At 44.2% G+C, this 26,743-nt stretch overlaps 1 protein-coding gene across 1 annotated transcript in view; it reads left to right on the top strand.

Moving 5' to 3' along the window:
• LOC132393593 (1,4-alpha-glucan-branching enzyme-like) overlaps positions 1-26,743 on the top strand; it is a 449,072-nt gene that overhangs the window by 227,792 nt on the left and 194,537 nt on the right. The window contains exon 4 of the mRNA XM_059969048.1: positions 6,561-6,686. Within this exon, the coding sequence (XP_059825031.1) occupies positions 6,561-6,686 (126 nt within the window). The remainder of the gene's footprint in view (positions 1-6,560; positions 6,687-26,743) is intronic.

The following is a 26,743-nucleotide window of genomic DNA, read 5'->3' as shown; positions in this document are numbered from 1 at the left end:
AAGAAGCGATCCCAACACCGACCCACGTGGAACACCACTAGTCACTAGCAGCCAACCAGAAAAGGATTATTTTATTCCCACTCGCCACCTCCTACAGATCAGCCAATGCTCTAACCATACCAGTAACTTTCATGTAATATCATGGGCTCTTGGTAAGCAGCTTCATGTGTGGCCTATGCAATATCCTCTGCATCCCCTTTATCTATCCTACTTGTAATCTCCTTAAAGAATTACAACAGGTTTGTCAGGCAGGATTTTCCCTTAAAGAAACCATGCTGACTTTCTCCTATTTTGTCTTGTGTCACCAAGCACTCCCTAACCTCATCCTTTACAATTGACTTCAACATACTCCCAACCACTGAGGTCAGACTAACTAGTTTGTAATTTCCTTTCTATTGTCTCTCTCCATTTTCGAAGAGTGGAATGAAATGTGCAATTTTTCAGTCCTCCGGAACCATGCCAGAATCTATTTACTCTTGAAAAATCATTACTAATGCCTTCACAATCTCGTCAGCTACCTGTTTTAGAACCCTGGGGTGTTGTCCAGCTGGTCCAAGTGACTTAACTACCTACAGACCTTTCAGTTTCCAAAGTACCATTTTCCCAGCAATAGCAGATGCATTCATTTCTTCTGTTGACACCCTCGAAATTCCAGCATACTATTTGTGTCTTCCACAGGGAACACAGATGCCAAATACTTACTCAGTTCGTCTGCCATTTCTTTGCCCCCCATTACTATCTCGGCAGTGTCATTTTCCTGCAGTCTTTTATTTACTCTCGCCTCTCTTTTAGTCGCTATACATCTTTAAAAAACCTTTGGTATCATTTTTGATATTATTGGCTAGTTTACCTTCCTATTTAATCTTTCACCCACACGGTTTTTCTTAGTTGTTTTTTGTTAGTTTTTAAGAATTCTGAATCCTCTAAATTCCCACTTATTTTTGTTCCATTATATGCCTTCTCTTTTGCTTTTTATGTTGGTTTGACTTCCCTACTCAGGCACAGTTAAGTCATGATGAAGGGTCTTGGCCGGAATCATCAACTGTTCTGTTTTCCATGGACGCTGCCTGGCCTGCTGAGTTCCTCCAGCATTTTGTGTGCATTGCACAGTTAAATCATCCTTCCTTTAGAGTACTTCCTCTTCTTTGAGATGTATCTATCCTTGACCTTCCAAACTGCTCCCAGAAACTCCAGCCATTGCTCCTCTGCTGTCTTTCCTGCCAGTGTACCCTTCCAGTCTCTTTACACCTCTGTAATTCCCTTTACTCCACAGTAATACTGATAATTCTGACTTTAGCTTCTCCCTCTCTAGTTGCAGGGTGAATTCTATCATATTATGATCACTGTTTCCTAAGGGTTCCATTGCCTTAAGCTCCCTAATCATATTCGGTTTATTATACAACATCCAATCCAGAATTGCAGATCCCCTAGTGGGTTCAATCACGAGTTGTTCCAAAAAGCAATCTCTACGATTTCTACGAATTTCTACAATTTCTACAAATTTTGTCTCTGAATCCAGCATCAACTTCTGATCTGCCTGCATATTGAAATTCCCCAAGAATAATATAACATTCCCTTTTTGACATGCTTTTTCTATCGTCCTGGCTACTGTTTGGAGGCCTATAAATAACTCCCTTCAGGTTCTTCTTACCCTTGCAGTTTCTTGTTTCTACCCACAAGGATTCCACATCTTCTGATCCTATGTCACCTTTTTCTAAAGATTTAATTTCAATTTTTACCAGCAAAGCCACTCCTCCTCCTCTGCCTACCTACCTGTCCTTTCAATACAATGTGTATCCTTGGATATTAGTCTCCCAACTAGAATTGTCTTTCAGCCATGACTCCATGATGCCCACAATGTCATAAGTGCCAGTCTCTAATGTACGACAGGATCATATGTCTTATTTTGTATACCATGTGCAAATATAACACCTTCAGTCCTGTATCTGTCACCCTTTTCAATTTTGTCCCCCTTTTACACTGCAACCTACATCACTGACTACAATTTTGCCCCATCATCTGCCTGTCCTTCCTGGCAGTCTCAAAATACCCTACCTCTACTTGTAAAGCAACATCCCTCAAAGAAGAGGATCAGAGGGATCTTGGATTCCGAGTACATAGGACGCTCAAAGCAGCTGCGCAGATTGACTCTGTGGTTAAGAAGGCGTACAGTGCATTGGCCTTCATCAATCATGGAATTGAGTTTAGGAGCCAAGAGGTACTGTTGCAGTTACAAAAGACCCTGGTCAGATCCCACTTGGAGTACTGTGTTTAATTCTAGTCGCCTCACTACAGGAAGGATGTGGAAGCCATAGAAAGGGTGCCGAGGAGATTTACAAGGATGTTGCCTAGATTGGGGAGTATGCCTTATGAAAACAGGTTGAGTGAACTCAGCCTTTTCTCCTTGGAGCGACGGAAGATGAGAGGTGACCTGATAGAGGTGTATAAGATGATGAGAGGCATAGATCGTGTGGATAAGCAGAGGCTTTTACCCAGGGCTGAAATGGCTGCCACAAGAGGACACAGGTTTAAGGTGCTTGGGAATAGGTACAGAGGAGATGTTAGGGGTAAGTTTTTTACACAAAGACTGGCGAGTGTGTGGAATGGGCTGCTGACAACAGTGGTGGAGGCGGATACGATAGAGTCTTTTAAGAGCCTTTTGGACAGGTACATGGAGTTTAGAAAAATGGAAGGTTATGGGTAAACCTAGTAATTTCTAAGACATGTTCGGCACAGCATTGTGGGTTGAAGGGCCTGTATTGTACTGTAGGTTTTCTATGTTTCTATCCCTATCCTCAGTCCAATCACTCCAGTTCCCATCCCTATGCCAAATTACATTAAATTCTCCCCATCAGCTCTAGTAAACCTGCCTGAAAAGATATTTTCAAGTGTAGTCCGTCCCTTTTGAAAAGATCATACCTTCCCCAGAAGAGATCCATAAATCTGAAACCCTGCCTCCTGCATCAGTTTCTCAGCCACACATTCATCAGCCACATCATCCAATTCTTGCCCACAACGGCATACTGCACAGGAGAATAATCCATAGATCGTTACTCTGGAGATGCTGCTTTTCAGCTTTTTGCTTAGCTCTCTTTAGGACCCCCTCTCTTTTCCTTCCTATGTCATTGATATCAATATCTACCAAGACATCTGGCTGTTCACCCTCCCCTTTTTGAATGTTGTGGACATGATCCAAGATGTCCCTGACCCTGGCACCTGAGAGACAAGGTCTCTATCACATCCACAGACTTGTCTACTCCTCCAACTATGGAATCTCCCATCACCACTGCATTCCTCCTGTGCCCCTTCCTTCTGAGCCACAGCCAGAGACCCAGTCACTATGGCCCCCTCCTCCGGTAGGTCATTCTCCACCCCCACCCAACAGTATCCAAAACATTATACTTGTTATTGAAGGAAATGGCCATGGGGGTCATCTGTACCGGCTGCCAATTTCCTTTCCTTCTGACAGTCACCCATTCACCTGCCTCCTGCAACCAAGGAGTGACTACTTTGCTGTAGCTCCTAACTATCACCTCCTCAATTTCCCTGATGATCTGAAGGTCATTGAGTTGCAGCTCCAGTTCGTTAACTCATTCTCTGAGGAGCTGCAGCTCGGTGAACATGGTGCAGATGTGGTTATCTGGGAGGCTAGTGCTGTCCCAGGATTCCCACATCTCACATACAGATGGAAACACAGCCACTGGAGCCATCCTTACTGCCCAAACGATGCACTTGCAGATGAAAAATGAGCAACAACAAGCTTACCAGGGACTTACTTCACCCACGCCTGTTCACCAAAGCCAAAAGTCTCTCCATGCTAACACTGCCCCACTCCAACAATATTGACAGTTATTTCTGTGTGATGTCTTTTTAAGTCTTAAATACAGCATTGGTACTGTTCTTAGCCTCACAGTCATAAGTGCAAAGCAAGTAGTGCAGGGGCTAAGCACACAGCCTTGTGCATCTGTGCTGGTAGAGAACATGGAGGAGATGTTGCCATTCCAAACTGACTGGGGTCTGCAAATGAGGAAATCAGGGATCCAGTTGCACCAGGAGGTATGAAGGCCCCAGTCTTGAAGCTCATTGATTAGTTTTGAAGGGATGATGGTATTGAATGCTCACTAAAGGGCATTCTGATGTGTGTATCTTTGCTGTCCAGATGTTGTGAGGTTAAGGGAAGAGTCAATGTAATGGCATTTGCTGTTGGTCTGTTGTGATGATAGGAAAATTGGAGCTGATCCAAGTCACTTGACTGGCAGGAGTTGATATATTTCATCACCAACCTGTCACTGTGGATGTATGTGCTCCTGTATGATGGTCATTGAGGCAGGTTCTCCTTAGACACTGGTGTAACTGAAGCTTATGTGAAATAGGTGGGTACCTGAAGTGAGTGGTTAAAGATATCAGTGAGCACCCAGCCAGTTGATCAGTACTGATCTTTAGTACTCGGCCAGTACCCCATCAGGGCTGGATTCTTTCCATGGGCTCACCCTCCTGAAGGATGCTCTCACATCAGACTCAGAGTCTGAAATCACAGGATAATTGGGGTCTGTGGGAGTTCATTATGGTTCTTCCATGTTTTGATGGTCAAAGCTAGCATAACAGGTATTGAGATTATCTGGGAACAAAGCCTTGTTGTTGATTAGCATATAGGAGGGAAACTGAAAACCTGGCTGAGTGGTGCCACAACAATCTCTCATTCAATGACTAAGGAGCTGATTATTGACTTCAGGAGAAGGAAATCGGAGGTCCTTGATCCAATCCTCATCAAGGGATCAGAAGTGGAGAGGGTCAGTGTTATCACCTCAGAGGACCTGTCCCAGCACGTCAGTTTCATACAAAGAAAGCACAGCAGAGCCTCTACTTAGAAGTTTGAGAAGATTCAGCCTATCATTTAAAACTCTGACGAAACTTCTGTAGATGTGTGGCAAAGAATATATTGACTTGTTGCATCACAGCCTGGTATGGAAACACCAATTCCCTTGAATGGAAAATCCTACAATAAGTAGTGGATATGGCCCAGTCCATCATGGGTAAAGCCCTCCCCACCTTTGAGCATATCGACATGGAGTGTTATCACAGGAAAGCAGCATCCATCATCAGAGACAAACACAACTCAGGCCATTCTCTCTTCTCACTGCTGCCATTGGCTCAGGAACAGTTATTGCCCCTCAACCATCAGGCTGTGGAACCAGAGGGGATAATTTCACTCACCCCAACACTGAACTGTTTCCACAACCTATGGACTCATTTGCAAGGACTCTTCATCTCATACTTATGATATTTATTGCTTAGTTATTTATTATTATTCTTTTTGTAATTGCACAGTTTGTCATCTTTCATGCTGGTTGTCTGTTCTGTTGGGTGTGGTCTTTCATTGTTTCTGTTGTGTTTCTGGTATTTACTGTGAATGCCAGCAAGAAAATGAATCTCAGGGCTGCATATGGTGACATATATATCGTTTGATAATAAATTTACTTCGAATTTTGAAATGTTTAGTAGTTGAAATTTAACAATTTCCCTTGAGAATATGAAGGGAAGTTTTTCAGGCATCACTAGATGGGTTGAAGGTGTCTTTCTGTGCTGTAGTATTCTATGACTAAGATAATGTAGACCATTCAGCCCTTTGCCCCAGCTTGCCATTAATGCCAATCGTGACTGATTTGCCATAGAAACACCATGTTTCCATACTCTCCCACACTCCTTGATTTGTGCTGCATCTGGAAATTTCTGTCGCTTCCTTCTGAAAATCCACAGTAACCTCCTTAGCCCCCTGTGGGAGGCAGATCTGCTCAGCTCCCTTAACTTCTCTGTATGACCCGTGACAGTACTTAGACATGCTGCTGCTTGCCCCTGCGGTTAGAGCACATCAAAATGTCCCAAGATTCTTCAGAAATGTCCCAAGCCTCTGCTGGCACAAATGAAAGCTGATGAAAGGAAATTGAAACAGGTGGTACAACCTGAGCAGCCTGAACTGTCTGGAAGGAGGGGAGAGTAATGAAGAGGTTTCAGGGCCCAAGTATCTGAAGGAGTGGATACTGGTGATGGAGTTAATGAAATCATAGCAGAAATCAAGGGATGACATGATCAGAGAGTTCAGAGAGGTTAAAGAAACAGAGGAGGGTGCTGAGGTTCTGATCAGTGAACCAGCATTACTTGGAATGAACTGCCTCACTAGCTTTTTGTTCATTTTATTTAGAGATACAGCATGGAATGGGGCCTTCCGACCCACCAAGTCATGCGGCCCAGCAACTTACTGATTTAGTTCTAGTCTAATTACAGAATGGTTTACAACTTCACATACAAAATGCTGGTGGAACGCAGCAGGCCAGGCAGCATCTAAAGGAAGAAGTATAGTTGACGTTTCGGGCCGAGACCCTTCGTCAGATGCTGCCTGGCCAGCTGCGTTCCTCCAGCATTTTGTGTGTGTTGCTTGAATTTCCAGCATCTGCAGATTTCCTCATGTTTACAGTTTACAACTTGTTGGAGTACATCAATTTATTGTTACGATGTGGGTCTAATGTACGCTAAACTAACCAAGCAACTGTTTTCTTCCGAAGGTGGTGATTGGGGACAGTACTGGTCAGCAGCTTTACCGCATCTCTCCCTGGGCAAGATATGTCACCCGCCAGGTGAACTCCAGGATCTACGAGTGGGTGCACTGGCAGCCACCCCACCGATACATGGTAAGCAGTTTGTTTGTATTCATCCTGGAAAAAGCATCAACACAGAAGGCATTGTCCTAGTTTTTAGCCTTCTGACTGAAAGCACAAAACCAAACAAAAGATCAGGAAGAATGGTGTATTAGAATTTTGGAGATTAAGGGTTATGTCTTGTACACATGGGGTGGTGGATACATGGAAGTGGTAGAGATTGGTACAATTACAATGCTTAGAAGGCATGAAGACAGGTCCAGGGAGATATGGCCCAGATCCAGGAACATGGGATTCATAGACAGACAGCATAATCAGTACGAACAAGCCCATTTCTGAGCCCTGTGTTTCTATGACTCTACCAAAAATCTCACAAAATTTGTTGCGATTTTTGTGTAAATCAGACAGCCACTTACAACACGAGGTTGGTTCATATGACAGCTCTTAGCTTGAAACGTCAGCTACTTATTCAATTCTGTGGATGCCACCTATCCCATTGAGTTCCTCCAACGTTTTATATGTGTTACAAAGGTTGCTCGAGTTGTGAATACTATGCCTTGTAGGTTACAGCAAGACATTGACAGGTTGCAGAGCTGGGTTGAGAAGTGGCAGATGGAGTTCATCACAGAAACTTGTGAAGTGATTCACTCTGGAAAGTCGAACTTGAAAGCAGAATACAGGGTTAATGGCAGGATCCTTCACAGTGAAGGAACGGGGTTAATGGTAGGATCCTTCACAGTGAAGGATCGGGATTAACGGTAGGATCCTTCACAGTGAAGGATCGGGATTAACGGTAGGATCCCTTACAGTGAAGGAACAGGGTTAATGGTAGGATCCCTCACAGTGAAAGAACGGGGTTAATGGCAGGATCCTTCACAGTGAAGGAACGGGGTTAATGGTAGGATCCCTCACAGTGAAGGATCGGGGTTAATGGCTGGATCCCTCACAGTGAAGGAACGGGGTTAACGGTAGGATCCCTCACAGTGAAGGAACGGGGTTAATGGTAGGATCCACAGTGAAGGAACGGGGTTAATGGCAGGATCCTTCACAGTGAAGGATCAGAGTTAACGGTAGGATCCTTCACAGTGAAGGATCCGGATTAACGGTAGGATCCCTCACAGTGAAGGAACTGGGTTAATGGCAGGATCCTTCACAGTGAAGGAACGGAGTTAACGGTAGGATCCTTCACAGTGAAGGATCGGGATTAACGGTAGGATCCCTCACAGTGAAGGAATGGGGTTAGTGGTAGGATCCTTCACAGTGAAGGAACGGGATTAACGGTAGGATCCCTCACAGTGAAGGAACGGGGTTAATGGTAGGATCCCTCACAGTGAAGGAATGGGGTTAATGGTAGGATCCCTCACAGTGAAGGAATGGGGTTAATGGCAGGATCCTTCACAGTGAAGGAACGGGGTTAATGGTAGGATCCCTCACAGTGAAGGATCGGGGTTAATGGCTGGATCCCTCACAGTGAAGGAACGGGGTTAATGGTAGGATCCCTCACAGTGAAGGATCGGGGTTAATGGCTGGATCCCTCACAGTGAAGGAACGGGGTTAACGGTAGGATCCCTCACAGTGAAGGAACGGGGTTAATGGTAGGATCCACAGTGAAGGAACGGGGTTAATGGTAGGATCCTTCACAGTGAAGGAACGGGATTAACGGTAGGATCCCTCACAGTGAAGGAACGGGTTTAATGGTAGGATCCCTCACAGTGAAGGAATGGGGTTAATGGTAGGATCCCTCACAGTGAAGGAATGGGGTTAATGGCAGGATCCTTCACAGTGAAGGAACGGGGTTAATGGTAGGATCCCTCACAGTGAAGGATCGGGGTTAATGGCTGGATCCCTCACAGTGAAGGAACGGGGTTAATGGTAGGATCCACAGTGAAGGAACGGGGTTAATGGCAGGATCCTTCACAGTGAAGGAACGGGGTTAACGGTAGGATCCCTCATAGTGAAGGATCGGGGTTAATGGCTGGATCCCTCACAGTGAAGGAACGGGGTTAACGGTAGGATCCCTCACAGTGAAGGAACGGGGTTAATGGTAGGATCCACAGTGAAGGAACGGGGTTAATGGCAGGATCCTTCACAGTGAAGGAACGGGGTTAATGGTAGGATCCACAGTGAAGGAACGGGGTTAATGGCAGGATCCTTCACAGTGAAGGAACGGGGTTAATGGTAGGATCCCTCACAGTGAAGGAATGGGGTTAATGGTAGGATCCTTCACATAGTTGATAAGGTGGTTAAGGAGATAAGTGGTTGCTAACCTTCTTTATTTGAGTTTGTTGAGTTCAAGGTAATGTTGCAACTCTACATAATCTGTTTAACCACACTTGGAGTATTGTGTTCAGTTATGGTCACATTGCAGGAAGCAAGTGGAAGCTTTAGAGAGGGTGCAGGGGAAATTTACCAGGATGCTGTCAGGATTAGAGAATTTATGAGGAAAAGTTATGTGAACTTGGACTTTTTTCTTTGAAGTAACAGTGAATGAGAGCCAATTTACAGAGGTGTGTCAGATTATGAGAGGTATCGATCAAGTCGTCAGTCAGAGATTTTTTCCCAGAGCAGCAATGGCCAATACCAAAGGACATTCACTGAACATGAATGGAGAAAGTTGTAAGGAGAGGAATGTTTTACACAGAGTGTTGGGTGCCTGGAATGCACTGCCAGGCTGATGAATAGGGACATTAACATGGCAGACAGGTGTAAGAAAGATGTAAGAGCTATGGGCTGTGTCAGAGGAAGGTAAAAGAAGCTTGGAGAGAAGCTGTTTTTTTTTAACTGTTTGGGGCAAAGAGGCTAGACTGCGCAGGCGTGTGATGTAGCACGCCAAAGGTTTAAGAAGAAAGACCACCATATACAGCAGCCATCGTCAAAGTGGACTGAGGCAGAGTGGGAGGGCTTTGGCTCAATCAGGTTTCGGCAAGAACAGGCAGAGGCGAGGTTTGAACGGGGCACGACTGCACAAGCGCGTGAAAGTCAGCCCGTGAGGCAGTGGGAGAATTTAAATAGCGAGCAGAGGCTGAGTACGAGCTTCACTCCAGATGAGGTAATGCCGGGTAAGCTCCTTTAATTAATCTAATTAGATTAGGAGTAGATAATAGAGGCAGCAGTTAGGGCAGTTGAGTGCTCCGTTTGCAGTATGTGGGAAGTCAGGGCAAGCACTGTTGTCCCTGATGACTACACCTGCAAAAGGTGCATCGAGCTGCAGTTCCTGACAAACCATGTTAGGGAACTGGAGCTGGAGCTGGATCAATTTCGAATCATTCGGGAGGCAGAGGCAGAAATAGACAGGAGTTTCAGGGAGATAGTCACCCCTAGGAGTCAGGAGACAGGTAGTTTGGTGACTGTCAGGAGAGGGAAGGAAATAGATAGGAAGAGCAGAGCATCCCTATGGCCATTACCATCAACAATAAGTATACTGTTTTGGATACTGTTGGTGGGGCCGACCTACCAGGGACAAGTTGTGGTTGTGTCTGTGGCACCGAGACTGGACCCTCAGCTCAGAAGGGAAGGAGGGAAAAGAGGAGAGCAGTTGTGATAGGGGATTCGATAGTTAGAGGGACAGATAGGAGGTTCTGTGGAAGAGATCGAGAATCCTGGATGGTCTTTTGCCTCCCTGGTGCCAGGGTCCGCGATATCTCGGATCGAGTTCTCAGTATTCTCAAGAGGGAGGGTGAACAGCCAGATGTCGTGGTCCATGTAGGAACCAATGACGTGGGTAGGAAGAGTGAGGAGGTCCTGAAAGGTGAGTTTAGGGAGCAAGGTGCCAAGTTAAGGGACGGGACCTCTAGGATAGTTATCTCAGGATTGCTTCCAGTGCCCCGTGTAGGTGGGTTTAGAAATAGTAAGATAGTGCAGATCAACACGTGGCTGAAGTCATGGTGCAGGAGGGAGGGCTTCAGGTTTATAGATAATTGGGGGAAGGTGGGACCTCTTCCGGCGGGACAGTTTACATCTGAACTGGAGGGGGACAAATATTCTTGCAGGTAGGTTTGCTAGAGAGGCTCCAGTGGATTTAAACTAGATATGAGGGGGGAGGGGAACCAGAGTGTAGGAACAGATATATGGGAGAAGGAGGAAAAAGAAGACAGTAAAGTTCTTTGTACTGTTAGAGATAAACAGAGAGGAAGAGGTGGAGAATTTCTTAAATGCATTTATTTTAATACTAGGAGCATTGTAAGAAAGGTGGGTGAGCTTAGAGCATGGATTGATACCTGGAAATATGATGTTGTAGCTATTATTGAACCATGGTTGCAGGAGGGGTGTGATTGGCAACTAAATATTCCTGGATTTTGTTGCTTCAGGTATGATAGAATCGGAGGGACAAGAGGGGGAGGTGTTGCGTTGCTTGTCAGGGAAAATATTACGGCGGTACTCTGGCAGGATAGATTAGAGGGCTCGTCTAGGGAGTCTATTTGGATGGACTTGAGGAATGGGAAAGGTGTAGTAACACTTATAGGGGTGTATAGTAGATCACCTAATGGAGATCGAGAATTGGAGGAGCAAATTTGTAAGGAGATAGCAGATATTTGTAGTAAGCACAAGGTTGTGATTGTGGGACGTTTTAATTTTCCACACATAGACTGGGAAGCCCATACTGTAAAAGGGGTGGATGGTTTGGAGTTTGTAAAATGTGTGCAGGATAGTTTTTTGCAGCAATACATAGAGGTACCAACTAGAGAATGGGCAGTGTCGGATCTTCTGTTAGGGAATGAAATAGGGCAGGTGACTGAGGTACATGTTGGGGAGCACTTTGGGTCCAGTGATCACAATGCCATTAGTTTCAATATAATTATGGAGAAGGATAGGACTGGACCCAGGGTTGAGATTTTTGATTGGAGAAAGGCTAACTTTGAGGAGATGCGAAAGAATTTAGAAGGAGTGGGTTGGTACAATTAGTTTTATGGGAAGGATGTAATAGAGAAATGAAGGTCATTTAAAGGTGAAATTTTGAGGGTACAGAATCTTTGTTCTTATTAGGTTGAAAGGAAAGGTTAAAAGTTTGAGAGAGCCATGGTTTTCAAGGGATATTGGAAATTTGGTTAGGAAAAAGAAAGATATCTACAATAAATATAGGCAGCATGAAGTAAATGAGGTGCTCGAGAAATATAAAGAATGTAAGAAGAATCTTAAGAAAGAAATTAGAAAAGCTAAAAGGGATGCCTCTTTAATTCATATGTTTTGGTTTTGCCCTACAATTGAAAAGTTTTGGCAGCAAGTACTTCATATCTTCTCACAACTTTTTAGGGTCCGATTTGACCCAAATCCCCTTATAAAGTTTAACAGTGCACAGACTTTTATGTATATTTTTATCTTCTCTTTTTAAGTGAATATGTCTTTTTTTTTAAGTATCCATTGTCATCCATCAGCTTTTTTCTTTGGTAGTTGGTAGGGGGTTGACTTTTTTTTATATAAAAAAATTTCGTTTATGATGTATGACTTATCTTTAAATTTTTGATTACAGAGTGGTATACCTTTGTGTTATACTATAACATTTTGATCAATTTTATTACAATATATGAATGTACACAAGTTATGTTGAGATGTATCTATGTGTTGCACTCTGCAAATCTTGTTTTTTTCTGAATAAAAATATTGTAAAAAGAAAAGAAAAGCTAAAAGAAGATACGTGGTTGCTTTGGCAAGTAAGGTGAAAATAAGTCTGAAGAGTTTCTACAGTTATATTCATAGCAAAAGGATAAAGAGGGATAAAATTGTTCCCTCAGAGAATCAGAATGGACTGCTATGTGTGGAGCTAAAAGAGATAGGGGAGATTTTGAACAATTTCTTTTTTTCAGTATTCACTAAGGGGAAGGATATTGAAGGAGAAGGTAAGGGAAACAAGTAAGGAAGTTATGGAAACTATGATGATTAAAGAGGAGGAAGTACTGGCGCTTTTAAGGAATATAAAAGTGGATAAATCTCCGGGTCCTGACAGGATGTTCCCTAGGACCTTGAGGGAGGTTAGTGTAGAAATAGCAGGGGCTCTGACAGAAATATTTCAAATGTCATTAGAAACGGGGATGGTGCTGGAGGACTGGCGTATTGCTCATGTGGTTCCATTGTTTAAAAAGGGTTCTAAAAGTAAACCTAGCAATTATAGGCCTGTCAGTTCGACGTCAATGGTGGGTAAATTAATGGAAAGTATTCTTAGAGATGGTATATATACTTATCTGGATAGACAGGGTCTGATTAAGAACAGTCATCATGGATTTATTTGTGCGTGGAAGGTCATGTCTGACAAATCTTACTGAATTTTTTGAAGAGGTTCCGAGGAAAGTTGACGAGGGTAAAACAGTGGATGTTGTCTATATGGACTTCAGTAAGGCCTTTGACAAGGTTCTGCACTGAAGGTTAGTTAGGAAGGTTCAGTCGTTAGGTATTAATATTGAAATAGTAAAATAGATTCAACAGTGGCTGGATGGGAGATGCCAGAGAGTAGTGGTGGATAACTGTTTGTCAGGTTGGAGGCCGGACACTAGTTGTATGCCTCAGGGATCTGTACTGGGTTCAGTGTTGTTTGTCATATACATTAATGATCTGGATGATGGGGTGGTAAATTGGATTAGTAACTATGCAGATGATACTAAGGTAGGTGGTGTTGTGGATAATGAAGTAGGTTTTCAAAGTTTGCAGAGAGATTTGGGCCAGTTAGAAGAGTGGGCTGAACGATGGCAGATGGAGTTTAATGCTGATAAGTGTGAGGTGCTACATTTTGGTAAGAATAATCCAAATAGGACATGCATGGTAAATGGTAGGGCATTGAAGAATGCAGCAGAGCAGAGTGATCTAGGAATAATGGTGCATAGTTCCCTGAAGGTGGAACCTCATGTGGATAGGGTGGTGAAGAAAGCTTTTGGTAAGTTGGCCTTTATAAATCAGAGCATTGAGTATGGGAGTTGGGATGTAATGTTAAAATTGTACAAGGCGTTGGTGAGGCCAAATTTGGAATATTGTGTACAGTTCTGGTCACTGAATTATAGGAAAGATGTCAACAAAATAGAGAGAGTACAGCGAAGATTTACTAGAATGTTACCTGGATTTCAGCACCTAAGTTACACGGAAAAGCTGAACAGGTTAGGTCATTATTCTGTGGAGCGTAGAATGTTAAGGGGGGCTTGATAGAGGTATTTAAAATTATGAGGGGGATAGATAGAGTTGACATGGATAGGCTTTTTCCATTGAGAGTAGGGGAGATTCAAACAAGAGGACATGAGTTGAGAGTTAGGGGGCAAAAGTTTAAGGGTCACATAAGGGGGAATTTCTTTACTCAGAGAGTGGTAGCTGTGTGGAACGAGCTTTCAGTAGAAGTGGTAGAGTCAGGTTCGGTATTGTCATTTAAAGTAAAATTGGATAGGTATATGGACAAGAAAGAAATGGAAGGTCATGGGCTGAGTGTGGGTCAGTGGGACTAGGTGAGAGTAAGCGTTCGGCACGGACTAGAAAGGCCGAGATGGCCTGTTTCCATTCTGTAATTGTTATATGATAAAGTGGTTAGATTGATCTCGGAGAGGGCTTATATAGGTTGGCAGGATACTGTGAACTGAAAGGTCTGTACTGTGCTGTACTATGCTTTGTTCTTAACAAATAACTCTGGTTTTCAGTTCATGAGCACCAAGGTGGTTGATCCTACTTTGACAAACAGACAGACATATTTTATTGATCCCGAGGGAAACTGGGTTTTGTTATAGTCGCAGCAACCAAGAATAGTGTAGAAATATGACAATATAAAACCATAAATAATTAAATAATAATAATAAGTAAGTAACTTGTGCCAAGTGGAAAAAAGTCCAGGACCAGCCTATTGGCTCAGGGTGTCTAACACTCCGAGGGAGGAGTTGTAAAGTTTGATGACTTCCTATGACGCTCAGTGTTGCATCTCAGTGGAATGAGTCTCTGGCTGAATGTACTCTTGTGCCTAACCAGTACATTATGCAGTGGATGGGAGACATTGTCCAAGATGGCAAGCAACTTGGACAGCATCCTCTTTTCAGACACCACCGTTAGAGAGTCCAGTTCCACCCCCACAACATCACTGGCATTATGAATGAGTGTGTTAGGGTTTGTTAATCCATCTGCCATGTTCTGACCTATTGCACAGATGGTTTGTATTCCTGAAACCCATTCACGCGCCCCCACCCCCTTTGTTCTCATGATTCTACTTAGTTTCATATCATCTGAAATCTTAACAGTGTGAGATTCTCTCCTATCAGATATAGGTTGTGGATAGCCAGGTGCCAAACACTGATCCCTGTGGTACCCTCTGTTTGTGGCCTGGCTCAATTTGCTTTCCATCTGATCACCAATTGGTAATTCCCATTTGTACATTCTCCCAACTCCATCTGCTATAATCATGTTGGTCAACGTGGAGCTAACCCGCTGCGTTCCTCCAGCTGATGGTTTGTTATTGATTAAGCTCCTGGGTCAGCCAATATTTAACATTTTCTTCAAGTACAGATGCAACTCATCCACTCATTTCCCTTTCACCTGTTCTACAGGTCAGATTCTTAAAGAACTCCCAACGGATTGGCAATTCCCTAGTTTACCCCTCCTTCCTTAAATCACATGAGGAAAGCAGGAAGAATTTCAGAATATCTATGAAATAAGGACCAGAGCACCTACTGTTATATTTTGGTTTGATATTTATCAACTTTTACACTTAATTTTGATGAATTGATATTTCCTACATTTCCTCATTCAGATTTGGAATCAGAATCAGCTTTCTTATCCCTGACATTTGTCATGAAATTTGTTTTTTTTTGGCAGCATTACAGTGCTGTAATATAAAAAAAATACAAGTCACAGTAGCCTGTAAGATACCATGTTACTCTACCTCCTCCCTGATTGTAGCAGTGAGAAGAGGGTATGTCCCAGATGGTGATAGTTCTTCATGATGGATGCTGCCTTCTTGTGGCACTGCCTTTTAAAGACTGTCCTCATTGATGGAGGGGATTGTGCTTGTGATGGAGCTAACTGAGTTTGCAACACTCTGCAGCTTTTTCTGATCCTGTGGAGTAGAAACATAGAAAACCTACGGCACAATACAGGCCCTTTGGCCCATAATGTACTTACTTTAGAAATTACCTACGGTTACCCATAGCCCTCTATTTTTCAAAGCTCCATGTGCCTGTCCAGGAGTCTCTTAAAAGACGCTATTGTATCCCTCTACACCGGTATATAGTGAAACCTCCATACAGACAGACATGCTTTATTGATCCCGAGGGAAATTGGGTTTCATTACAGCCGCACCAAGAATAGTGAAGAAATATAGCAATATAAAACCATACATATAGCAATATAGCGATATAAAACAAATATAGCAATATGAAACCATAAATAATTAAATAATAATAAGTTAATCATGCCAAGTGGAAATAAGTCCAGGACCAGCCCGTTGGCTCAGGGTGTCTGACACTCCGAGGGAAGAGTTGTAAAGTTTGATGGCCACAGGTAGGATTGACTTTCTATGCCACTCAGTGTTACATCTCGGTGGAATGAGTCTCTGGCTGAATATACTCCTGTGCCTAACCAGTACATTATGGAGTGGATGGGAGACATTGTCCAAGATGGCAAGCAACTTGGAAAGCATCCTCTTTTCAGACACCACCGTCAGAGAGCCCAGTTCCACCCCCACAACATCACTGACATTACGAATGGGTTTGTTGATTCTGTTGGTGTCTGCTACCCTCAGCCTGCTCTGCCCCTTCTTGTAGACCGCCTCAGTGTTCTTTGACCAGTCCAGTTTATTGTCCATTCGTATCCCCAGGTATTTGTAATCCTCCACCATGTCCACACTGACCCCTTGGATGGAAACAGGGGTCACCGGTGCCTTAGCCCTCCTCAGGTCCACCACCAGCTCCTTAGTCTTTTTCACATTAAGCTGCAGATGATTCTGCTCACACCATGTGACAAAGTTTCCCACCGTGGCCCAGTATTCCACCTCATCTCCCTTGCTGATGCATCCAACTATGGCAGAGTCATCAGGAAACTTCTGAAGATGGCAAGGCTCTGTGCAGTAGTTGAAGTCCAAGGTGTAGATGGTGAAGAGAAAGAGAGACAGGACAGTCCCCTGTGGAGTCCCAGTGCTGTTGACCACTCTGTCTGACACACAGTGTTGCAAGCGCACGTACTGTGATCTGCCAGTCAGGTAATCAATAATCCATGACACCAGGGAAGCATCCACCTACATCACTGTCAGCTTCTCACCCAGCAGAGCAGGGCGGATGTTGAACGCACTGGAGAAGTCAAAAAACATGACCCTCACAGTCCTCGCCGGCTTGTCCAGGTGGGTGTAGACACATTTAAGCAGGTAGATGATGGCATCCTCAACTCCTAGTCAGGGCTGATAAGCGAACTGGAGGGGTCAAAGTGTGGCCCAACCATAGGCCAGAGCTTCTCTAGAACAAGTCTCTCCAGGGTCTTCATGATGTGGGAGGTCAATGCCACCGGTCTGTAGTCATACTGGACAGTGATGCAGCCAGTTAGAAAGCTCTCCACAGTACATCTGTAGAATTTTACCAGAGTCTTTAGTCACATACCGGGCCCATCAGCGGTTTCAACAGAGCACTACGAAGAGGTGTTTCCTCGCAGGTTGGCAGCAGTTATTTAAAAAGAGAGTTTCACGGGTATTTGTCCATCCTATGGGGCCTAGCAGCCATGTCAACAAAGCTCTACGAACTAAATAAAAGTGCAGAAGGGATAGGCAGAGTGGCCATTGTCAGTAGTAGGCCAGTGGCGAAAGTAGAAATGACAGGATTTGGCTCAAAAAAGACAAAAGGTTTCCTTTTTTGATTTTTTCCCTCTCTTACTGTACCATTTAAATGGCCATGGTGTGCTCTTCATGACGAATGTTAGAGTCCTGGGAGACCCAGAGATCTATCATAACCGCCTCCACCACTGTCGCTGGCAGCCCATTCCATGCACCCACCAGTCTCTGTGTAAAAAAACAACCACTGACGTCTCGTCTGTACCTACTTCTAAGTGCTTTGCTTCAGTATTCACTATGGAAAAGGATCTTGGCGATTGTAGGGGTGACTTATAGTGGACTGAAAAGCTTGAACATACAGACATTAAGAAAGAGAATGTGCTAGAGCTTTTGAAAAGCACCAGATTAGATAAGTCATTGGGACCGGATGAGATATAACCCAGGCTACTGTGAGAGGCAAAGGAGGAGATGCTGAGCCTTTGGCTGGCACCAGGGCAGGAATGGATTCTCAATATTCCTGGATTTCAGTGCTTTAAAAGGGATAGAGAGGGGGGGAAAGGAGAGGAGGGGTGGCATTACTGGTCAGGGATACTATTACAGCTACAGAAAGGGTGGGTGATGTAGCAGGATCCTCTTTTCAGGAATAGGAAGGGAGCAGTTACTCTACTGGGGGTATTCCATAGGCCCTCTGGTAGCAGCAGAGATATCGAGGAGCAGATTGGGAGGCAGATTTTGGAAAGGTGCAAAAATAACAGGGTTGTTGTCATGGGTGACTTTAGCTTCCCTAATATTGATTGGCACCTGATTAGTTCCAAGGGTTTAGATGGGGCAAAGTTTGTTAAGTGTGTCCAGGATGGATTCCTATCACAGTATGTTGACAGGCTGACTAGGGGAAATTCCATACTAGATCTAGTGTTAGGTAACGAACTGGGTCAGGTCACAGATCTCTCAATCGGTGAGCATCTGGGGGACAGTGATCACTGCTCCCTGGCCTTTAGCATTATCATGGAAAAGGATAGAATCAGAGAGGACAGGAAAATTTTTAATTGGGGAAGGGCAAATTATGAAACTATAAGGCTAGAACTTGTGAATTGGGATGATGTTTTTGTAGGGAAATGTACTATGGACATGTAGTCGATGTTTAGGGATCTCTTGCAGGATGTTAGGGATAAATTTGTCCTGGTGAGGAAGATAAAGAATGGTAGGGTAAAGGAACCATGGGTGACAAGGGAAAATCTAGTCAGGTGGAAGAAGGCAGCATACATGAGGTTTAGGAAGCAAGGATCAGATAGGTCTATTGAAGAATATAGGGTAGCAAGAAAGGAGCTTAAGAAGGGGCTGGGAAGAGCAAGAAGGGGGCATGAGAAGGCCTTGGCGAGTAGTGTAAGGGAAAATCCCAAGGCATTCTTCAATTATGTGAAAAACAAAAGGATGACAGGAGTGAAGGTAGGACCAATTAGAGATAAAAGTGGGAAGATGTACCTGGAGGCTGTGGAAGTGAGCGAAGTCCTCAATGAATATTTCTCTTCGGTATTCACCAATGAGAGGGAACTTGATGATGGCGAGGACAATATAAGTGAGGTTGATGTTCTGGAGCAAGTTGATATTAAGGAAGAGGAGGTGTTGGAGTTGTTAAGATACATTAGGACGGATAAGTTCCCGGGGCCTGACGGAATATTTCCCAGGCTGCTCCATGAGGCAAGGGAAGAGATTGCTGAGCCTCTGGCTAGGATCTTTATGTCCTCATTGTCCACGGGAATGGTACCGGAGGATTGGAGGGAGGTGAATGTTGTCCCCTTGTTCAAAAAAGGTAATAGGGTTAGTCTGGGTAATTATAGACCAGTGAACCTTACATCTGTGGTGGGAAAGCTATTGAAAAAGATTCTTAGAGATAGGACCTATGGGCATTTAGAAAATCATGGTCTGATCAGGGACAGTCAGCATGGCTTTGTGAAGGGCAGATCGTGCCTAACAAGTCTGATAAAGTTCTTTGAGGAGGTGACCAGGCATATAAATGAGGGTAGTGCAGTGGATGTGATCTACATGGATTTTAGTAAGGCATTTGACAAGGTTCCACATGATAGGCTTATTCAGAAAGTCAGAAGGCATGGGATTCAGGGAAGTTTGGTCAGGTGGATTCAGAATTGGCTTGCCTGCAGAAGGCAGAGGGTTGTGGTGGAGGGAGTACATTCAGATTGGAGGGTTGTGACTAGTGGTGTCCCACAAGGATCTGTTCTGGGACCTCTACTTTTTGTGATTTTTATTAACGACCTCAATGTGGGGGTAGGAGGGTGAGTTGGCAAGTTTGCAGATGACACAAAGGTTGGTGGTGTTGTAGCTAGTGTAGAGGATTGTCAAAGATTGCAGAAAGACATTGATAGGATGCAGAAGTGGGCTGAGCAGTGGCAGATGGAGTTCAACGCGGAGAAGTGTGAGGTGGTACACTTTGGAAGGACAAACTCCAAGACAGAGTACAAAGTAAATGGCAGGATATTTGGTAGTGTGGAGGAGCAGAGGGATCTGGGGGTACATGTCCACAGATCCCTGAAAGTTGCCTCACAGATAGATAGGGTACCGGTAGTTGAGAAAGCTTATGAGGTGTTATCTTTCATAAATCAAAGGATAGAGTTTAAGAGTCGCGATGTAATGATGCAGCTCTATAAAACTCTGGTTAGGTCACGCTTGGAGTACTGTGTCCAGTTCTGGTCGCCTCACTATAGGAAGGATGTGGAAGCATTGGAAAGGGTACAGAGGAGATTTACCAGCATGCTGCCTGGTTTAGAGAGTATGGATTATGATCAGAGATTAAGGGAGCTAGTGCTTTGTTTTTTGGAGAGAAGGAGCATGATAGAGGTGTACAAGATATTAAGAGGAATAGATAGAGTGGATAGCCAGCGACTGTTCCCCAGAGCACCACTGCTCAGTACAAGAGGACATGGCTTTAAGGTAAGGGGAGAGAAGTTCAAGGGGGATATTAGAGGAAGTGTTTTCACTCAGAGAGTCGTTGGTGCGTGGAATGCACTGCCTGATTCAGTGGTGGAGGCAGATACACTAGTGAAGTTTAAGAGACTACTAAACAGGTATATGGAGTAATTTAAGGTGGAGGGTTATATGGGAGGCAGTGTTTTAGGGTCGGCACAACATTGTGGACCGAAGGGCCTGTAATGTGCTGTACTATTCTATGTTTGGCAATGATTTTTGCATCATCAATGAGGACAGAAGTTCTGGAGGGTTGCAGATAATCCTGCGGTGGAAGGGAGAACAGCTAGAGGTTGTGGTACATACTGGTACCAATGACACACCATGTAAACCCCTTACTCTAGGGAGATTCCAATCAACTTCGGGAAATTTAAAATCTCCCAACACAACAACCCTGTTATTTTTGCACTGTTCCAGAATCTGTCTCCCTATCTGCCCCTCGATGTCCCTGTTAATATTGGGTGTTCTGTAAAAAAAAACACCCAGTAGAGTTATTGACCCCTTCCTGCTTCTAACTTCCACCCACAGAGGCTCAGTAGACAACCCCTCCATGACTTACTCCTTTACTGCAGCTGTGACACTATCTCTGATCAACAGTGCCACATCCCCACCTCTTTTGCCTCCCCCGCTGTACTGGCATGGATAGAGGAATGGCTGACAGGCAGGAGGCAGCAAGAGGGAATAAAGGGGGTCTTTCCTGGTTGGCTGACAGTGACTAGTGTTCATCCTCATGGATTGGTATTGGGACCGCTGCTTTTCACGTTGTTTGTCAGTGATTTAGATAGTGGAATTGATGGCTTTGTGGTAAAGTTTAGGGATGATCTAAAGAGGTAGGTGGCACTGAGGAAGCAGTGTAATTGCAGCAGGACTTGGACAAATTGGAAATTAGACTTAGGAGTCCATGTACAAGTTGAGTCTGTTGTAAAGAAAGCCAATGCAGTGTTGGTGTTTATTTCAAGGGGAATTGAATATAAAAACAAGAAGGTAATGCTGAGGCTTTATAAGACACCAGTCAGGTGGCAATTTCAGTATTGTCAACTGCTTTGAGCCCTGTACCTCAAACAGGTTGTGTTGTCATTGGAGAGAGTCCAGAGGAGGTTCATGAGAATGATTCGGGGGGTGAAGGGGTTAACGTATGAGGAGTGTTTGGCAGCTTTGGGCCTGTACTCACCGGAATCTGGAAGAATGTGGGGGAATCTCATTGAAACCTACTGAATGTTGAAAGGGTGGGTATGGAGATGATGTTTTCTGTGATGGGGTATCCAGAACTAAGGAGCACAACCTCAAAATTGAGGGGCGACACTTTAGAATAGGCAAAAAAGTGGAAGATGGAATACAGTGAAGAGAAGATCTGCAGATGCTGGAAATCTGAACAACACACACAAAATGCTGGAGGAACTCAATAGGCCAGGCAGCATCTATGGAAAAAGTCGATGTTTTGAACCGAAACCCTTCGGCAGGACACAGATGGAATACAGTCTTGGTAACTGTATGATAATGCATTTTGGTAAAAGGAACAATAGTGCAGACTATTATTTAAATGGAGAGAAAATTCAAACATCAGAGGTGCAGAGGGACTTAGAAGTCCACGTGCAAGACTCCCAGAGGTTAATTTGCAGGTTTTGTCTGTGGTAAAGAAGGCAAATGCAATGTTGGCATTTATATCAAAGAGAATAGAATATAAAAGCAAGTAGATAATATTGAAGCTTTATAAGACACTAGTCAGGCCGCACTTGGAGTATCATCAACAGTTTTGGGCCCCTTACCTCAAAAAGGATGTGTTGTCATTGGAGAGAGTCCAGAGGAGGTTCATGAGGCTGATTCTGGGAGTCAAGGGGATAACATGTGATGGGGGTCTGGCTCCTTTGGGCCTGTTCTCACTGGAATTTAGAAGAATGTATGGGGATCTTATTGAAATCTACCAAATTTGAAAGGACTAGATAAGGTGGATTTGGAGAGGATGCTTCCTCTGGTGCAGGTATCCAGAACTGGAGGGCAATGCCTCAAGTACTGGCCCGAAAAGTTGATTGTGCTTTTTTCCCATAGGTGCTGCCTGGCTGCTGAGTTCCTCCAGCATTTTGTGTGTGTTTCTCGGATTTCCAGTGAATGCAGATTTTCTCGTTTGTTAAAATTGAGAGGCGACCTTTTAGAACAAAAGTAAGGAGGAATGTTTTCTAGCCAAAAAGTGGTGAACTTGTGGTGCAGGCTAAGTCCATGGGTATATTCAAAGAGGAAGATGGTAAATTCTGCTCCTTTGTCTTATGGTCTTCTAGACTTGGATTGATTAGGAGAATGCGCATCGAAATTGCGGATGGAATACATTGTCGGGAAGTGAGCGGTCATGCACTTTTGTAGAAGAAATGAAATGGTTGTCTATTTTCTAAGTAGAGAAAAAATACAAACTGAGATGCAAAGGTACTTTGAAGTCCTTGAGCAGGATTCCTTAAAAGTTAATTTCTGGGTTGGGTCTGTGGTGAGTTTGTGGAGAGGATATATCCTCTGGTGAGAGAGTCTAAGACCAGAGGACACAGCCTCAGAACAGAGTGGAGTCCTTTTAGAATGGAGATGAGGAGGTATTTCTTTATCCAGAGAGTGGTGAATCTGTGGAATTCTTTGCGAAAGGCAGCCTTTATATATTTTGAAAGCAAAGGTTGACAAATTCTAAGTTGGTCAGGGGGTGAAAGGAAACAGTTTCTCCCCCTCTGCCATCTGATTCCTAAATGGACATTGAACACTACCTCACTATTTTATATATTATTTCTGTTTTTGCATGATTTTTAATCTATTCAATATATGTATACTGTAACTGATTTACTTATTTATTAATAGGATTTTTTTCTTCTGTATTATGTATTGCATTATGCTGCTATTAAGTTAACAAATTTCCTGATAATAAACCTGATTCTGATTCTGAAGAGGAAGACAGGAGACTGGGGCTGAGGCGAAAATTGGATCAGCTATGATAAAATGGTGGAGCAGACTCAATGGGCTGAATGGCCTAATTCAGCTCCCCTATCTTATGGTCTTATTTTCCTGCAGTCTGCACTCATGTTATTTGTCCTGTTTCTTTATCAGTTTCCTGGTTATTCTCTGGCAAGATGTAATCTGCTCCCAATCCTCAAGTCTGCTGCTATTTCTGGAAACTTCATAAGTCTCTTCTTTGAATTGACTACTAGTTTTAATTTCTTCTGTCAGCCATGGATGAATCATTTTTCTTGCTGTTATTTTCTGCCTTGGGGATTCTGTTTCTATTGCACCATGCACCATGCATTATTTTGCTGTGTGCTAAAAATTGCCCATCTATCCTTTTATCCTTCTCCCAGTCAGCTCCATGTGGTGGTTCTGAAGGTGGTGTGGGGAACAAGGTGAGAGGATGTGGTGGAGAATGGAGCAGTGAGTACCATGGGAGTGGGGAGAGGGGGAATCAGGCTACATCAGAATAGGAGACTGAGTTACCTCACCTCATCTTTCATTGAGTTTCTGTATTCAAAGTCCTGGAGTGACAAAAGTCCAGGGCCTGGCACTTATTGCCCTTGGGGCCAACTATCTGTCGGCCTCTCCAGTGACACAGTAACAAGGCCCAGTTCTCATTGCCCCTGTGCCAACTATCTGTCGGCCTCTCCAGTGACACAGTACCAGGGCCCGGTGCTCATTGCCCATAGGCCAGTTATCTGTCGTACTCTCCAGTGACACAGTAACAAGGCCCAGTTCTCATTGCCCATGGGCCAGTTATCTGTCGTACTCTCCAGTGACACAGTAACAAGGCCCAGTTCTCATTGCCCATGGGCCAGATATCTGTCATATTCTCCAGTGACACAGTAACAAGGCTCAGGTCTCATTGCCCCTTGGTCAACTATCTGTCAGGCTCTTCAGTGACACAGTACCAGGGCCCAGTGTTCATTCCTCCTGGTCATTCGCCATGACAAAGTTATTTCCCAAGGTAGGGGCGTCTAGGACAAGACTGTATGACTTCAGGATTGAAGGACGTCCATTTAGAACAGAGATGCAGAGAAATTAGTTTAGACAGAGGGTGGTAAATCTGTGGAATTTGTTGCCACGAGTGGCTATAGAGGCCAAATCATTGGGTATATTTAAGGCAGAGATAGATAGATTCTTGATTAGCCAGGGCATCATAGGGTATGGGGAGAAGACAGGAGTGTGGGGATGACTGGAAGAATTGGATCAGCCCATGATTGAACAGTGGAGCAGACTCGATGGGCCGTATGGCCTACTTCTGCTCTTATATCTTATGGTCTTTTGTCCAACTGAAGGTATTGTAACCCAGCAGAAACTGACATCACAACAACTGGTGGTCAACACTTAAACAAAGAGTTCAATTAAAGGTGGAATGAGATGAATTTTCAGAGGAAGTTTTGGTGATACAAAATGGAGCTTTAAGCGGTGGGGTGATTAAGACCAGCAAGGTTCATGGGCAAACATGGAGATGAGTCATTGCAGGAGCTTAAGACAGTGGAGGATTTGAAGGGAGGGATGACGGGCATGAGCAAGCTGTTGGCTTTTCCTTCCCAAGGAAATTAGCTGCCTCTCCTGCCTGGGAGCTGCCTTTGACTTCTCAGTGGCAGATGGCTGCTCTTAGCTCTGTCAGTGTCGCATGCATTCCTGTCAAACCATCTTCCTGAGAGAAGAGATTGTGCTGTCTCTTTCAGTCTGTTAGATTTGCAACTCATTTAACACCTGCAGAAGCTTCTATGCTCTTCAAGGATTGTGGCGTTTGCCAAAATCAGATCTGAGTGGTTACATGTCAATAGTTCTGTGTGTCAGCGAGGTGGGGTGTGGATAATGTACACACAGGAAGAGGAGAGGGTGCAGAAGCCATGATAATTACGTGCCTGAGATATTCTCTTTTCGTGTGCTCACAGTTGGGCAATAGACTATGATCATTCGTGTCTTCTTTGCCATGCTATTCTTGATTCCAACAAATAAATTCCACCTCACTATCCACTGCCTCCATATCACCACTATCTACATTATCACCATAACAGCATTTGGATAAGTAATGGATCGGAAGGTTTTACGGAGATATGGGCCGAACATGGGGCACCAAGGTCAAAACAGAAGAGTTGGGCCAAAGGGCTTGTTTTCATGTTGCATTTCTCAGTGACTGCTCCAATGCCTCTCTTGATTGACAATGCTACCCACCTCTTTCTGCTTTTGGGTTGTTCATTTGGAACTTGGAATAAGCTATAATACTGAGTACCCAGCCCTGGTCACAGGGTGCTGTGGTACTGTAGTAACACATTGATATCTTCACATTTCTGTCTGTGATATCAAATCATCTTTGTCACTGAGTTTAGCAAGCATTCACAGAAACTCTGAAACACATTTCTGAAACTCTGTTCAGTTCTGTTTTCTGATACCAGTTTACATGGCCTCTGGGTTGCATACGGCTATTTCCAGTTCTTCACCCAGCTAAGAACACGCACGAACACTATCACACACAAGTACACACACTGACATGGTCACACATGCAGGCATACACATGGACACAGACACGCAGGTGCACACATGAACATGCGCACGTGCAGGTGCACACATGGACACAGTCACACACTGACAGGTGACATGGTCACACATGAGGTACAGACATGGGCACACATAAGTATGCACATGGATACGACACACAGTCACACAAACGGAAACAAGCACTAGCAGATGTATATATAGACACAGGCACAAACAGTTGCACGAAAGGACATGGGCACACGCAAGTGCAGAAATGGACACAAGCACATACAGTTGCACAAATGCATAGCAGCATTAGCAGATGCACAAACCAACATGAGCACCAGCAGGTGCACAAACGGGCATGGATATACAGACATGCACAAACGGACACGAGCACTAGCAGATGCACAAATGGACACAGGCACATGCAGATGCACAAGTGGACACAATCACTATCAGATGCACAAACAGACACGAGCACTAGCAGATGCACACACACACACACACACACGCACACACACACGCACACGCACACACACACACACGCACACACGCACACACACACGCACACACACACGCACACACACACACGCACGCACATGCACACACACACACACACACACACACACACACACACACACACACACACACACACACACACACACACACACACACACACACACACACACACACACACACACACACACACACACACACACACACACACACACACACACTCCGGATACGTACTCTGACACGGGCACCCACTCAAGACACAGGGACACGTAGATTCACACAAAAATGTTCAATGACACATGCAGCCACCAAAACAAACAGGACACACAGACATACTTGCTGCCTCATATGTGCATATGGACACCACTACTGCTCATTTGCTGCAGATTTGTCCAGCTGACCCTTCTAAAGATTGAACAGG

The sequence above is a fragment of the Hypanus sabinus genome, chromosome 4 (assembly GCF_030144855.1).
Source record: "Hypanus sabinus isolate sHypSab1 chromosome 4, sHypSab1.hap1, whole genome shotgun sequence".
Taxonomy (NCBI): Eukaryota; Metazoa; Chordata; class Chondrichthyes; order Myliobatiformes; family Dasyatidae; genus Hypanus; species Hypanus sabinus.
This window is presented reverse-complemented; position numbering and strand designations above follow the sequence as displayed.